This window comes from Temnothorax nylanderi, unplaced genomic scaffold (genome assembly GCF_030848795.1).
Source record: "Temnothorax nylanderi isolate EJ_2023f unplaced genomic scaffold, tnyl_v1.0 TNYL_tig0001_pilon, whole genome shotgun sequence".
Taxonomy (NCBI): Eukaryota; Metazoa; Arthropoda; class Insecta; order Hymenoptera; family Formicidae; genus Temnothorax; species Temnothorax nylanderi.
In genome coordinates, this window is record NW_027249063.1 from 2014406 (window position 1) to 2031361 (window position 16956).

At 39.0% G+C, this 16956-nt stretch overlaps 1 protein-coding gene across 1 annotated transcript in view; it reads left to right on the top strand.

Annotated features, from left to right (window-relative positions):
- The window catches only part of LOC139772879 (uncharacterized), a 79136-nt gene extending 68212 nt beyond the window's left edge, over positions 1-10924 (top strand). Inside the window, exons 5-7 of the mRNA XM_071706925.1 lie at positions 1089-1247; positions 1995-2343; positions 2917-10924. Coding sequence (XP_071563026.1) covers positions 1089-1247; positions 1995-2343; positions 2917-3337 — 929 coding nt within the window. The 3' untranslated portion in view covers positions 3338-10924. The remainder of the gene's footprint in view (positions 1-1088; positions 1248-1994; positions 2344-2916) is intronic.
- The last annotated feature ends 6032 nt before the right edge of the window (positions 10925-16956 follow it).

The following is a 16956-nucleotide window of genomic DNA, read 5'->3' on the forward strand; positions in this document are numbered from 1 at the left end:
GGCTATAGGGCAAGTAGACCGAAAGAATTATGAGCGTGTCAAGGTTAAAGTTATCAATTACCACATCAAACTTCCATAAAAACGTGAGCGAAAGTGCGCTCGAATCAAGTAACCAACGATTTCTAACACATCCATCAACCATTTCGTTAAGAAGCTCGTTATTACGATCGCTCTCGCGATCAGAACGTTTTCTCTTCAGAGAAGTGTAATTAAAATAACATCCCGCGCACCTCTCGCCACAGATTACATTAAACATCTGCGAAATGAATGCGAGTAAAGAGTAACGCGTATACGAGAACCAATTTCTCTATTTCCCGACGAATGACATCGACACGCTTTTCAGAACGGATGAGAGCCCTTCGAACCCTTCGTAGTACAATAGAAATTAGAAGAAGTGTGTAGGATATGAGATCGTCTTCGTGGCAAGAGTGACAGAGAGAGTGGGGCACACGGAAAGGGCACGAGATTCCCATAATCTCATTTTTTTACCTCCGCGGCATTCTTATAAGCCCACTTACCGCGGCGGCGTTTCTGATCCATAAATTTCAAGATCTCTTTCCGTTCTCCGCCTCTCGCCCACTCTCTCTTCTCTCTCTCTCCCCTATCCTGGTTCAACCACCCGCCCCACCCTCTGATACGCTACAACCCTCGGTACGATTCTATGAAGGCCCATGACGGCGCGATGACAGGCTCACAATAAGGCTATACAGAAGACAGCCGGTTTTTTTTTCTCTATACGCGGACGCATGTCATAATGCGGTGATTCGGGTTCGGTCGCCGTTCTATATATGGGGGCAGTTATTTATATTTGCGCATGGGGTGTATACGTGCACGTGGGACCATAAACGTATCGGAATTCGGGGGCCAACCTCACCTGGCACTTCACGTGCTTCTCGCGCGAGAAACGCGTCCCGTGGATTCGAGCGGATTCCGCTAACCGAAACGAAGGGCCGTGAGATGCCCTACCCTGAGAAACGCGAGCTAGGCGAAACCCGAGCTAAGCGACTTTCGCGTCGACGCGCCAACGAATTTTTCCGGAGCAATGAGCAACGTGTGTGTGAGAGCCCCTCTTCCACTTTCTGTTCCAGCGAGCTGCTGCGGCGTCGGCGTGGAGGATTCGAGCGTGCCCGATGCCAGTGGGCCCGCGGGGGCGGCTGGTACCGGCGGCGGGGTGGCCGTCATACCCGATCGGCCGCCTCTTGAATTAGACAAATTACCGCCTTATCACGACGTAGCGCCTAGTCCCGGTGAGTGTTATTACGAGACGCCTGCTGTTCGACGCTTCTCATACATATGCGTACGCGCCGTCGAGAGAGATCGCTGAAAAATGGCCGCTCGTTACTCGCATGTTCCCGTCACGTTACGTGTATTGCGATCGCGAACGCGGTAGCACCGTCTCTCACTGTACCTACGTCTCATTTCGTTCGCTCGAAGAAAGTCGAGCTTACAGAACCGGATCTCGCGACTTGTTCTCGACGGCGCGTTTCAACTAGTCGATAGTTCTGTAGGATCTTTCACGATGTTACGAAACAAGCCCATATCTTGTGATAAGCTAAACAAAATATAGCGTACGTGAAGAAAAAGAACGAAAATGAGCCTATAATGTCAAGCGTATCTAATAGTTGCACCTATCTGGAAACTATCTTTCAGAAGGAAATTGAATTCGTGTTTGAAAAAACTTGACTGATGAAAACAATTTACAAAAAACAGAATTATTCCAGGTAGCAGAATGACGTCTAAAGACATTTTAATGACGTATTATTGATGTTAGAGACATCATTAAGACGTTATTAATACGTCATTTGTCGTCACTCTGCTACCTGGGGTTCTTTTTAACTATCTCTTCTGAGAAAATCATATCAGGCTCATCCAATGTTTGCAAAACTCTGCATGTCACAGTGATTGTCCCTTTATCATTAACATGCCGCCAAGGTACGTAAAGAAAATATACTAATCAGCATGGGTCTCAAGTTGTGGATGAAATCGGACTTTAGGGCACAACGTCTGGTCGTGGTTGGGCTCTCGGCGAGGCGGCGGCACCCCGGGAGTCGTCACGACGCCGCTCTCCCTTCCTCAGCACCGACGGGCGATGAATCTTCCGGTCGAGAATCACTACACCCACATGCAAACCGACGAGGCTCTATACGCGGAACTGGACTCGCAGGCCGCGAGCTACGCGAGCGATTTACAGTTACAAATGAGAGGAAGCTCGACGTACGGTACGACTTCCGGCGGCCAGGACGACGAATATCACGAACTGGACGCTGCCAGATTACATCGTCATTACGGAGGTAGCGACAGATCGCTACAGACGGATACACTTCGCACTCGGCATAGTAAAAGGTGAATCAAATATATATACTTATAGATTTATACAAATTATTAAATACAATAAAAATATGTTCGTCATCTTAAATTAAAATACTACGTTAAGGACATTATATATATATTTCGATATTCTAAAGATTAAGGATTTGGATTGATGATCGTTACTCTCTAAAGCTGAATCAGTGAATAGTACTGCTGAATCAGTGAATAAGTCACTGATTCAGATTTAGAGAGTATATTCGCAAAATTGTTGTTGAAAGAATGTTAGAATGTTTCACTGCTCATTGATTCGATTGAACAAGTTCAGAACGATCGCAAAATCGATGATTACGGAAGGCGATAATCATACGCAACGATTTACCGTTTCTCGACTTCCTAGATAGGTAACGAGCTCAATACTAGCTTTGTTCTGGCAACGCCTTCTGAGAGCCTAATTGCCCGTTATAACAACGTGCGCATCCGACACGCGTCGCCGCGTAATCGGCAATTATCGATACGGCCGATACGCCTTGCGTATGTTAATGGCGCATTCCGATCGACTAGCCGACCAGTGATTATTATCGAGAGCTTCGTTATCGCTGCTTCTAGGATACAAGAGCCGGACTACGAGATGTACGAGAATGGGCGTTCGACGCCGGTACCGCCGAGTCAGCATCAGCATCATCATCGCCATCACCATCATCACAATCATCACCATCATCATCAGGAATTGAGGATCGGTAGCAGGAACAGCGAGCATCCCTCCTACCAGAACACGGCGTACACCGGAAGCGACGCCGAGCCGGATGGGCCGACGCTGAGCAGTGCACCCAGCAGCGCCTATTACAGCGATCTCAGCTCGAACTCGGCGAATCAGCAAATGTCGACCGCGACAGTACCGTCCGCGACGGCGACGACGACGACGACGACGACGACGATAAACCTGCACCTGAATCCGCAGAATCTGGACACGCCGCAGTATAGACTGGCGGCAATCAACGAGAACACAGTGCCTTCGGATTATATTTAAGGGATGATCTTTTCGGAACGAATAACGTATGACGAAAAGTTTGAAATAGGCAATTATACCGACGTGCGTTTACTTCGTTTGTGAACGAGAAGTCTTCACGTATAGTATTTATAATTTAACTCGTTTCACGCGAGAGGACGATAGGAAGTTGTCCTTGTAATAAAAAGTAGGAATGAACGAAGGTGGAGATCAGAGGAGACGAAAGACTGTGAAATTTTTCGTCACTGTTCGTCGTGACTCGAAAGTTTCTTCAAGACAGTGTTTCACGGTGCTCAGTTAAGTTTTGCCCGTACAAGAGGACTTTTAAGTTTTGCTCGTACAGAAGGAATTGAAAAGATCACGTTTGGTAGGAGTGTTGTTTAAACCGGCGGATGTATCGGAGACCGGTTCCGGATAAAATCGATTTCTTGCCCGGCAACGCTCCACTTGCTCCTTTGTCGCCACACTTTGTGGTCCTGTTAAGACAATCGACTTTCGAGACACGCGAATCGACGGATCAAGCGACGCGAATCGATCGGCATCGCGGCGCGTTCCCCCTTTGCTTTTACGCGCTAATAAAATACTAGGTATTCAATGTCCCGATACTTTTTTTCTTAAGACAAAAGACAAGCGGAAGATAAACCGGTTGGCAGGTAAGTGACCAGAGAAAATCGTGGCTGCGCGAAATTAATACACGATTAAGCGCTATTCGCGCGAAATCGACAAAACCCTGCGATCTCGAACAAAAATATTCAAATTGCTAGTCGCGACTCAACACGCGATCGCGCTCGTTAGAATATTGATAAATTTATGTTCGCGTTTACTTAAGATGCATCGTGGCACGCGGATATTTCGAGTAACTATGGTGCCAACTCAGGCGTGACGCTCGATTTTCACTCGGTAAACGTAAAGCAAAAACGTAATGATACCGCGCACGAAGAATCGCACGTTGCGGTTTCCAATCAGTAATAACACGCTGAGATATAAATTGATGCCGCTCCGACATTCCTGCGAAAGTCAACCAGTACTAGGCGAAAGAATCGACCCCCATTATTTCTGCCACCCTTTACGTCAATCAAAGAGGGAGGGGGAGCAAAATTTTCAGACCTACATTACGTGAGCGGTCAACGGCAACGTATAAAACGTCGATCTGTTCAAATTACCGTAGCTGCATTGATGGGATAAGATTGCATATAGCAAAAGTAACCCTGCATTGACAGTCTGTATAAGAAATAAAAACCACACAAATTGTAATGAATTGAAAATGAAGGTAGAAATTGGAAAATTGCGGTAAACAATCTCGACATTTTCACTACGAAAAAATCAACTTCAAATTGACGAAAAAGTTTCCGATTAACAATTAAGCAGTAAAGAAGTGACGTGTCTTGTACATTTAGCTTATCTCAATCTTAGCTGTTACACGAAGATTTGAGCGCGTTTTACCGAGATTCTAACGCATTAGAGGGTTAATTCGGAATCTAATGGGGCATTATGATTGTAAATATTACCGAGAGGAGAAACCGCACAGCAGATTCGAAATGCCTACACGATACGAATGAAATGAAGTCGTTTTGAAGAGCAGGTGCCCCGTAATTTGACGTTCGGGGCTGCCAGTCAGCGCCCTCGGCTACATCCGTCCGTGTTCTCTAAGCGTTCGCTGCCGCGATATTCCCAACCAGCATCCTTCCGTGCTTGCCGCGCGCAAATGAGGCCTCGTTTTCACGTGCGTGCCTCGATTATGGAAAATTGCAGAATTCCGTGCCGCGAACGTCGGCGGATCATGATGCTCAACGAATTACGTATACGATATTCGCACGAAACATCTTGGCGAGCATTTTATTACGTTATTTTCTGTCTTTCATTCTATATAAGATAGACTAGACAACGCACAATGCAGCGACAGATCGCAGGAGTTTTGTTAATGACTAAAAGACCGCTTGTTAAGTCTATATAGCGACTTCGTTGACTTCGTTGTCTGATTCGTCGAATTTTGTGCCAAAGTGTATTCAGGGTAACAAAATTGCTTCTCTTTCAGCGGGAGACGGAAGAAACGCATTACAGCAAACGATGTTTAATGCTCACAATAAAATTGTCTTCATGACCTTGTCGTGTAATACGGCAACATTTTACGCCAATTGTGGGAAATATTTCTAGTAACACTGGATATAATCGTATACGAACTTCGTTCGAAGAATCGCGTCGAGTCGCATTCGCATGTCACGCGACGGATTATCGCTCGAGCACTAGGTAGGTTTCGGTCTTGGCGGCGTATCAGTTTCAATCGTTTATCCTCGATTCCCGATCGACGGCGGAATTAATTCGTCTCGCTCGATTCGGCGGAGAATCGTTTAATCGTCCCCGTCGTGTTCTCTTAATTAGCTTCTCAGGCGAAGCCGATTGTTCCCCCCCGTCGGAACACAAACCCGAGAAGAACGCGTTCTCTTACTTCGCCTCGAGATTCTCCCGCGCGCGTTTCACGTCGTTCACCTTTAGCTCACCTGTACTTACACACTCACACGTCTACGTTCAACCGAACACTCTTCGAAACACACGAGAATGCCCGCGCTCATCTAAACGCGTCTCGCTATATATGTATGAAAATAGCTTTAGAACCACTTGATTCTTCAAGTTTCTAGTTACCTCGCGCTTAACTGAGGAAAATGCGAGTGAAGGTACGCCGCCCATTACGTTGTTGAAAATTGTGTTGCGGTCTTCATAAAGAGAAATAAAGCTCGCTATCAGGAAGTTTCCAATTGGCACAATATGGAATTTACTTAAGTTAAAAAGGCGATCACTCTTCGCTTTTATATAATGGCTAAAGCATGCGAGTGGCACGCTTTTCTAAATATATTTCGATATTCTGTATGGTTCGGAGAGAAAATTTCACGTATTCCACAAATATCTATAATTTATACCTCATTATCTCCAATGAATTAAAGAAATGTGTCGGATATCAACCTCGAAAACGACTTTTTGCTGCTAGCAAAATGATCAAAACGCATGAGATTATCGAGATAAATAACCGGGAGGCGTACGCAACGCGCAACGCATACATACGTTCAAGCAACACAGACGCAACAATGCGCTCCTTCTGTGGATACGCTATAATTAATTGTGCCCTCGCGGCTACACAATGGCGGCAGGGAGAACCCGCGTACGACTCTCGGTGCTGTATTATACCGCCGAAAAAATATCCCATGACCGCGCCACATCGTCGCGCCCGAACGGGTAGCCCTTATCACGGTCGTGTTACGCGAACGAGAATGTATTATGGAATTCGTTTAATTAGAGCCCGCCTCATTTCCATTCGCGCGCCGTCTGCATCTGCGTCACGCGCCGGAACTCCTAACAGGATCGCGTGTTTACGGATAATTTGGAGTCACAATCCGAAAGGCTGCTACTCGCATCTCTCGTAATCCGCGTCCAAGTAGATTAACTCGGTCGCGTTGCTATTTATCGCAAAAAATCTCTAACAACGTTGCCTTTCGTTATGATGAGGCAGATGCGAGATCCACCGCGCGTGTTAATCTATCTCGTGCGAAATAATTCAAATAATTGCGAAAATATCAAATCTCTTCCACATTTGTGCTATTTACTGATCTGGACGTCACTTTGAACCGCGCGAACATAAGACATCGTAAAATATCTGTAAATTATCAAATATCTATTTTTATTTCGGTTTCGTTACTTCTGCTTTATATAAATATCGTGATCGTATTGAAGTTTAGATTAACTCTTTAATGCAACTCGTTAATATACTTGAAATTTTGTACAAGACACTAAAACGATCGGAGCAATTGCTATCTTTTTATGAGACAGTGAACACGAGGAAACTTTTTTGTCGTTATTAGTAATAAAATAATAGGTGAGATAGAGTGACTTGGTAAAAGCAACACGTAAATTTAAAAAAAATTTTTTTTAGTGGTTGTAATTCGTAATCATTGTACTCCAAGCATTTACCAAGCACTCATCAAGTATAATCTACATCAAGAAATATTCATGAATAAAGATCAAATACCATTGCATCTAGTGCAAGAAATGAAAGTACAAAATAATGATCGCATCCGTCCCGTATAACCGGCTTAAACTTTCCGCTTGTCGTGTTTGATTTGCGAGAGGAACGTATGTCGTCTGAAAAGCGTACACGCAAAATTTTCAAGGAGATTCTCAAACCATCGATCGACGTCGCCTAACAATCGTGGGAATTCGCGCGACTGGATTCTCGCGAATTTCTCTCTCGAGCCGGACTTTCTTTTATATAATGCCTTCTCGTGCTAGGACGGCTCGCGCGGGATTCGACGGACGTCCCAGAACGATCATAAGGACGGCCATGGGCCCGCCCTGGCCGGACGCACCGCATGTTCGTTCGGACTACGGGATATATAAATTATACATGTAAATATACGAGCGGCCGGCTCGAGAGATCGAATTGTGAGATATCGAGATGTGTTGGCGATTCCCGCGTCCTTTCTCTCCCTTCATAGGTCCCTCCTTGCCCCTCGAACCCGAGTTCGCACACATATGCGTATGCAGGCAAGAATTCACGCACTATGGCAAATGTCTCTGTCGTTCTTCGTGATTTCGGCTATCGCCTTTATCCTATGCACGTTTTCATTGGCGACGTCGATTTCGATTACAGAATAATTTCAAAGATTTCTACGGCGCACACATTCCATCTTCTCTTATAAAATTAGCATATAAACTATTAGATAAACCAGTGATACACAGTATTTCCCTATGTCGATAAACTGGTACGTTAAATGCGATTCAATTGAGTCCTTATTTCCTCAAAATAAAATACTAATTGAAGTATACATAGAAAAAAATATTCAATCAGTTCTACTCTTCTACTAGAGACCCTAATCAGAGCCATCAAGCGATTTCCTCAAAATCCTGTGAGAGAGAAGGATATAAGAGAGAAAGAGAAACCGATAAACATTCATATCGCTTTCTCTTTCTCTCTTATATCTCTTTCTCTTTCTCTTGCTTTTGAAGAGAAATGGCGAACCAATCAAAAGTGGCCTCCTTATGGCCAGTCTCTGATTAGAGGATCTCTACTCTTCTACCAACATTCATTTTGATTAATCTTCATTTTTAATATTCAATGATTTCCGATATTTTTACTTTATCATCTTTATTGATTTCATGATTTTTAAGAATAAAATCGTGCACACACATAAATCATAATTAATTTTGAATTTAATATTAAGATGTGAGAACATCAGCTTCATTATCAGAGACTGTATAATCTTATATGCGAATAAATTATAATAACGAGTAAAATTAGTGTCGCGTATAATTAATTAAGATTGACTCAACATCTATCAATAACTGTGTGGAAATATCGTACTGTTATGTGTTACTATTTATTTGACTATATGTATCTTCTGAGCATTCGTTCCTTATTTCATTTACATATATTTAATATGTTTGTGGTTTTATAAAAACGACACAAGCGAGTGCACGAATGTCAAAAGGTAATTTCCTCTTTAAAAATATAACTCACTATACGCTGCATAAAAAGAAAGAACTATTGCGAACTTTAACCAGTGTGAAATATGGAATTTCATCATAGAGATTGTATATTTAACGCGACCGTCCTTATATTGACGTCGGCCTATGACCTAATCGTTCTAGTTTTATAATTATTCCTCGACGAGATATTTTAAAGATCGATGTAAAGCGTTGCACTGCAATATTGCCGATCTTGGCCGCGATTCATTGATCCGTGCTAATAATTATTAGTTACCGCTAGCAATTCATTCCACGCGTGTGCATGTATTGCGAGTGCCTTATGTCGCAGCAAAGCCTGATTATGCACAATCTAGTTGTACTTTGAACACAGTCAATGTCAACATATCGAGCGAGTCACTGTGCGTTTATGTCATAATTGCGAGACTTCAGGTATGAATGATGCGTGAGAGAAATCGTTGATCACTTTAATTATTTAGTCAGCAAAAGTTGCAACAATTTCTCACGTAATGCATTGACGTAACGAATGCACGTGTCTTATGTTAAATATTTCTATAGCTCCTGTAAATTTTCCTGAATTTATGTATTGTATATATAAATATTGTAAATTAAACGCGTAATTAAATTAGACATTCCGCCGTACGTGGCGGCAATCGATTGTATTAATATATAAAATGGTGCAACAGGTATCGGCCGCACTGAGACCCAATTGTGTAAAGACGATTAACCATCGAAGAATCAAGAATTTATCATTGCAAAAACTTATCTACCGCTTGAAATGCCGTTTCAATTTCGATTCCATCATTTATTTGTCGACGCAAAGCAGATATGATTTCGTATCTTATGAATATATCGCGAAAGAACTTTACATCCATCGGCCGATAGCCGTGTGCGCTATGCAAACGTTCCTGCGATTACTGTACAAATTACCGATATCGTGTATTGTGATGTAACGTTTTAACTTAACACGTGCATCCAAGAAACGCAAAAATTAAAAGAACGCTGTTATACCTTATTTTGTAATTTGAAAATACGAAAAGATGTTAGAGTAAAAGTAAAAATATTTTGTAACTAGCGTGAATTAATAGCTGATGCACAGCTGTCGTATCACGAAATAAAATTTATTGTAATGATTATAATCGTCATTGCCCACAGCGGATACATATGAAATTTGCATAATACATTCCATTTTATGAATTAATTTTTATACGTTCTTAAGTATTATTATTTGATAATACTTAATTTCCAATTTTACTTAAACGATACAAATTTTTTTATATTATTAACATTGCAATCAAATCTATATTCTTCAGAATAAATTCAAAATAAATTTTTCACAAATTTTTCTTTCAGTATTTTATGTCAAAATAATGCGGAAATGTGTTAACACTCTTTATTTCACATGTATCCCGTTACATAACAAAACATTTAACGATTCTTGCCTGAAAGAAAGTCACAAAATTATAGATGTAATGTTGCGAAATTTCACATATTGTGATAAGACTTGCCGATAGATAAATACCGCATACGTGATCGGATTAATTCGCGTATCGAATAATTCTGAAAAAGTCAGTATATATGTCAGCGAGATATTAAGCGAAGCGATATCACGGATAGAAATCTAGTATCGATGAAAGAAAGATACATAGCGGAGATTAAATTGATTTTCTTCTTCTTCGCGACGTTATATACCGTCCGAGTTTTAATTTCGCGCGAGGAAAGGGACTATTCATAATCTTTGGAGATAAATGTAAATGTTCCGATTGCCTATTCATGCACCGACGAAGGCGCATGCCGACAATCGCCCGCGGGCAGAAATTTCAAACGTATGTACTTGTAACTTCCTTTTGCCTTCGCTAAAATGCCATCTGCCGTACTAACAAAATCGTTGGGTTTTTTTTAGAAAAGAACGATTCGATCGTTTTCTTGCGATTTAATCGCGAACGATAACGCTTTGAACGTTTTTTCGAGGGTCCGTCCCGATGTAAATTACGTATTTAGCACGAATTGTATATAAGATCACAAATTGTAAAGAGACGCACTATTTTATTATTGTATATACTCTAATCTGAGATTGTAATCGAGATCTTCGAAATTTAAAATTGTACAGCACAAATAAAGAAATATTTCATGATATGTATATATCTGCTTTCTTTCAGGAACTATTTCCCATCAGTGAAAAGATATTGATGAGATGTAATAATAAACTAGCAAATGGAATCCTAAAAAATTTTGAAAGAGATAAATTGTGCGCAACATTACAAAAGTATACCTTAATAATTTCTAAACTAAATTATGCAGCTTTGTCAATTATTATTTCCTAAAAGTCTATCCGCTTTCTTTCCTCGAATTAAATATATTTACCTCTGAATTTGCGACGTCGGTGTCGTCCTGTTTCGCTCCGCACTGCATAATAAAATCACCGAAATCTCTGTGCACCTGGAATTTTTATAAAGAAGAGATTTATTTCATTGCATAATAAGCAAGATACGCATGATATAATTATTATCATAATTTATTTTTCTATTCTATATGTCTTAAAATTCTTTCTTATTGGTCAGAGACCAATAAGAAGGGTCGGCTTATCGATATCCCTGTGCTCGAGAGCGGTCCAAGAGTTATCGTTGTTTCCGTAATGTAACGTCGCACTGTTATTCAAAATTTACGAGGCCGCGGCGCTAACTATACGAGAGATCATCAATTTTTATCACATTTACTTCCGAATTGAGCTTAAACATGATATTTCTTTCCAAGCATACGGCTGATTTGTCGGACGATTACACAGGAATTTCATAACTTCCGTTACGACCCGCCCGCGTATCTCTCACAACCGCGCGCTGGCTGTCATTACCTTTTTCAATATCTCGTCATTTATTGAAGGATTATTGCTGACGCCTCGGCTCCGGATTCGTCTATCGTAGCTCGAGAGATCTAAATCTCAAGACTGGACGACGATTCAACGCGTGAACTTTCGTCGATTATCCAGAAAGAATTTATTGCTCACGTTCGTTCGGCCAATCTTTAACGTCCCCCGTCCATCGCTCTGCAATTACCAATTAATTAATATATTATATGAGAGACGTGATGAAATAGAGACATGTACGAAATCGTGACATTTATGCAATGATGTAGTCCGTATATATCTTGACTTCGAGTTAAGACAAGATATTTTCTTCCAGTGAGTATAACATAATTTAGTTCCAGTAAGTATATATATTTTTTTTCATTAAATAAAGTAACGTTATCCCAGCAATAAATGTAAATAATAAAAAATCAATTCTTTGCTTTGCTCAAGATATATATGCAGATCAATTATGTAACCAAACAGACTGCATTAATACTACTTGCAACTTGATCATGCTGATTTGAAAGATTACTTAAATAAACGAACGAGAGATTCAAGTAGATTAATACAAACTTATTACGTATTCAGTTTTACATTCGTTGATGGATATAACATTACAATTGTATTGTCCAGTCTTTGACAGTACCTGCATATTTAACTTCGTCGAAAACCTTTCTCACTTTTCTAAGTTCCTCGTTCATCGTTAAAAGATCTTTCACTCTGGCATCCTTCTGAAATCCTTTCTACCTGCAAATAAATTAATAAATTAAAAAATTAAGAAATTATGATATAGGTACTTAATAAATATATGATATAATTAATAAATTATGTTATACTCTCACTGGAAGTGAGTATAACATATTGATAGTAATTTCCTGTAATGTACTGTGATTTCCATGGCTGCGGTTCACTTAACACTACAAATGCTTTGAAGAATTGTTCTTTTCCTTTTTTTCAAAAAAGAAAGAAGAAGAAAAATGCTTCAAAGCATTTGTAGTATCAAATGGACTGCAACCTATATATTTATGTCTGAATATTTCCTCGGTGGATAACACGTTACATTTACAATCTTTGATAATTCTGTTTCGTAGCGAAATGATTTTTATGAGAAACCAAAAATTAAAGAAAAAATTTGTCATGTGTGTTATGAGACACCTGAGCTGTTCTCAAAATATTTAGCGCTTTATATAATTTTTTACAAGAGCCTAGATCTAAGAAAACGATTTACATTTTACACATTCGATATCTTCTCTTTCTCTACGTTCTTTCAAATGTATTTTACATGATTATGCATATAATTAATTTAATGTGATGATCACGTAAAATTTTACAGCTTTGCTGTAATCGAATACTTTATTATTATGTCATGAAATGTGAGGCAATAGTAGGCTCATTTATAGAAAATTTGGAGAACGAGCAACAGAGAATGTTTTAGAATTTTTAAAAATCTTTACGACTGTTTATTGTCTTTTATTATGCGCGATCACTGCGTTGCGAGGACGATCGCGAAAAAATTTTTACAAACGATACAATTTAACGTTATTAATTTTCTGCAAAGTAGAGATTGTTCACACTCTCAACGTTCATACGCATTTCGAAGCAAGCTCGCTCCCTCGTTCGCGATCGTCGCGATCGCGACAAGAAAACATCGAACGCGCGTCCCACCCCTCCAATCACACTGAATATTAATTCCCGTGCTTAACGAGAGGTTCAAACTATTCACTGAAAGCGTCTTGCCGCACGATTTACTTATTCGAAGTAGAAACCGAAACGAAGACAAGGGACGCGAATTTCGAGGTTATCGTCTCCCTGCGACACGCGGGACAACGATTCTATCAAGATTCGGATATATCGCGTTTCGAAACACTTATTTCTCACGTAAAATTCACTCACCGATCACGGAGCACTGCAGGAGACCCGCCTAAATCACAGCTGGGAGGGTGGCACGTACGGCGTCTCGACGTCCAGCACGGCGGCGGTCGGCGTCGGCGTCGGCGTTCTCGTCCAGCGACAGCACCCCACTCGTTTCAGTCGACACAAGAAGGAACAGAATATTCGGCGTACGTTCACTTTGCAACACTCCGTTACCGGATTTCTTTTCGTTCACGAGAAAGGAATTACACGAGCGACATTCGTCAAGCTGCGTCTCGTACCGACGTTGAACGTATCACGTATTACTTGCGCCGCTTGCGCGCGCACCGCGCGCCGCCGCCGCCGCACAGTCAGCACAAGTCGGGTGAACGAACGCAATTAGTAAAGATCTTTTTCAGTAAATAGATAATTGTATTGCTAAATATTTTATTGAAAGGTATTTTATTGAAAGACGAATTAGAGGCGCGTAAGAATTAACTTTTGAAATGTTGATTATTTTGAGCGCTACTTTAATTTAGATCTTATTTTTGTATGTTACCAGTATCACCGTAGCTACGTGGAATAACTCCGCCCGTTGCGCATCGGTTCGTTCAGATCGGTGAGTCAATGAGAAATTTTTTTATTGAGATAACGGATCTACGAATAATCAAATATAGAGTAAAAACTAAAAATGTATCTCGGTACATGTCGAATTACAATAATTTATAGTATAAAAATATTACATCTCGTAGATCCGTTGCCTTAAAATGGATGGGCTAAAACTGATTATGGCAAATATTTAATCTTGGTATCATTTTGTTTATTGATGTATTTTATTGATTGTTATTGATTTATTGTGATTATTGCGATTGTGCTTGAGGAAATACTCGCACACTTCGCACGCACCGAGCTCGCAAAAAGCTCATTATCGATCGTTTATTGAATTATGTTGACGAACCGCCGCGTGCTATACTATATAAATAATTTTTAAATAAATTTTAAATCTGAAATAAAATATATAACAAAATATTTTATCCAATTAGAATTTTTTTTCGCGGAATTTTTTTTTTAATTAATAAAGTACAATTAAAGTAATTATTTTTAAAATGTAACATTTTTATTTAGATTTCTTTATAAAATTATTTTTATATTATTTTTCTTAAACATATTATTTTTCTTAAACAAAAAGATAAGAGTAAATAACTTGTGTTAGGTGTTACAAAAAAAATATCAATAGATAGGGAAAAATTATGAATTAGTTAGGATATGTGTTATTTATACCCATCTATTCCTTTCCATTTATTTTTCCAATATTAAATATTATATAAATCGATGCAAGAAAGCAATATATGTATAGATATATAATGAGTAAAAAGGGTAAAAAATATTTTGGTTTTATTATGCAATTTATTTTATTGAAAACGTGATAATGGTTATTAATTAATAAAATTTATTTTAACAAAGCACCGATTTTGCCCTAATTTTTTGTAACCTATCCATCTATTTTTGATTGAGAAATTGACTTTATACCAATCAAGTAATATATGACGTGAGATTCTAAATATTCTGTTGAGAAACGCTGAAACTTAACGTTACAACAAGGGAAAGGCTATCTAGAGGAGGGGAGATAGGAAGACATAACTAGATCTTATCGTATCTCGGGTGCACGCTGGAAAAAGCGCGTGCCTCGAGACGAATGCACGTTTCGGGAAACTCCAGTCGTGGGTCAACATCCAGAAGGGACGCTATTACGCCTACTGTAAGTTTCGTGCACTTGTGGTCCTATTTTTGGTCAAGGAAATTAATCCATATAACCATTTTACAATTAATATACATTTATTAATAACGAAGGCATTCAAACATTTATTATAAAAGAAAAGATCTAATAGAATTAAGCGGAGTATGATTACAACAGAAAAGTAGGTAAATCATTATATATACATGTGTATGTGTGTGAGGTGTATGTGTGTGGGAAAGGCGCGGGTGTTACAATGGTACGGAAGTCATCGAGCAGGATTTTGAGGGAAAAGAATCTAAATTAAACTTGACATCCTGCTCGGATTATTACAGAATCGTTATTAATGAAAAATTTACATGGAAAAGAAAGAAAAGAGGAATGAAATAATGTAGTGTATGTGCATACTGAGAATCATGCAAATTGAACGGGGAATTGAAAACATTTATAGTAAATTAAATGCGGGCTGTATATGTCGGACCGCAACAAAAATAAGATAAGCAAATATGTCGCGGTTAAATGTACATAATTATTTAATTATATATAGGTATTACAGAAACTTACAAATATTGTAAATATCTTTCCGAAAGATTTCAGAAATATTGTTAATGCAATATTATAAAAAACATGATGCAGGTACATTTCTGAAATATTTCAAATGCACAGTTACATATGAAAGGTTAATGAAATATTTCTGAACCATTTCCGGAACATTTCAATATTTCAGCAACATAACATGCCGAGTGGGTAACTATTATTACGTTGTATCAAGAGCAATAGCTCTATAAATTTTATGATTCGCGCAGTTTGTACAGTCCACATGTCAATTGTAGAGTCAATTGTATAGTCAGTCAAGTGATGACAGTCGACTTTTATCCGTGTTCGTATGCACTTCGTTCTTCACTTGCCTACCGTATCCTTCTTCGAAAGAATGATCTTCACGTATTGGAAAAACTCTTCCGTGTTCCATTACGAAATCTTCCTTTTTAAAACAACCGGTTTTATCGATTTCCATTCAAGTTCGAACAGTCTTTTCTGGATACATCTGTTACATACTGTCTTTGATACTGGATACTGTCTTTGACTTGTTAACTGCGACTGAAGGTATTATACACTTTACAATTAAAATTTTTTTATAAACATGTTACTCTATCGTACGTCTGTGTCTTGTATCATTTTTGTATCGTTGTTTCGAATAATTTACTGTTTTTGATAACCATATAGTGATTTCTTTTAGTAGCGATTGAGTATTGAGAATATTTCAGTATTTTTCTTCTTATATAGATGTGTTATAAAGAAAGTAAATCTTGTAAATAAAAATATTAAAATATTATTTTTGATTGTATTTTAAGAGAAAAAATGCCGAAATTTTATATTCTATTTTGTTTTCTTCATATTTAATTCTTGCTCGTCGCTAACTGCTTCGAGTAAGTTTCTTTTAGTGCGAATCTCTGTTCAGTTGTACGAGCGCGTAAATAGAATTTAGTAGACCATGTTCAAAAGAAATTAAGTAATCCAGATATTTTTTAAATATTACGATGATAGTGTAATACGACAAAGTACCGATTCTTTCTATGGTTATATATAATTAATAAAAGATAAAAGCTTTATTTTTTACAATAAAAGATAAAGAATATGGAGCAAAACTATCACAGCTACACATTTGATGCAATAGCAGTCAAACTTTGCTAACTGATTATTACTATCTGTTTTATATGATATTACATGATATTTGCT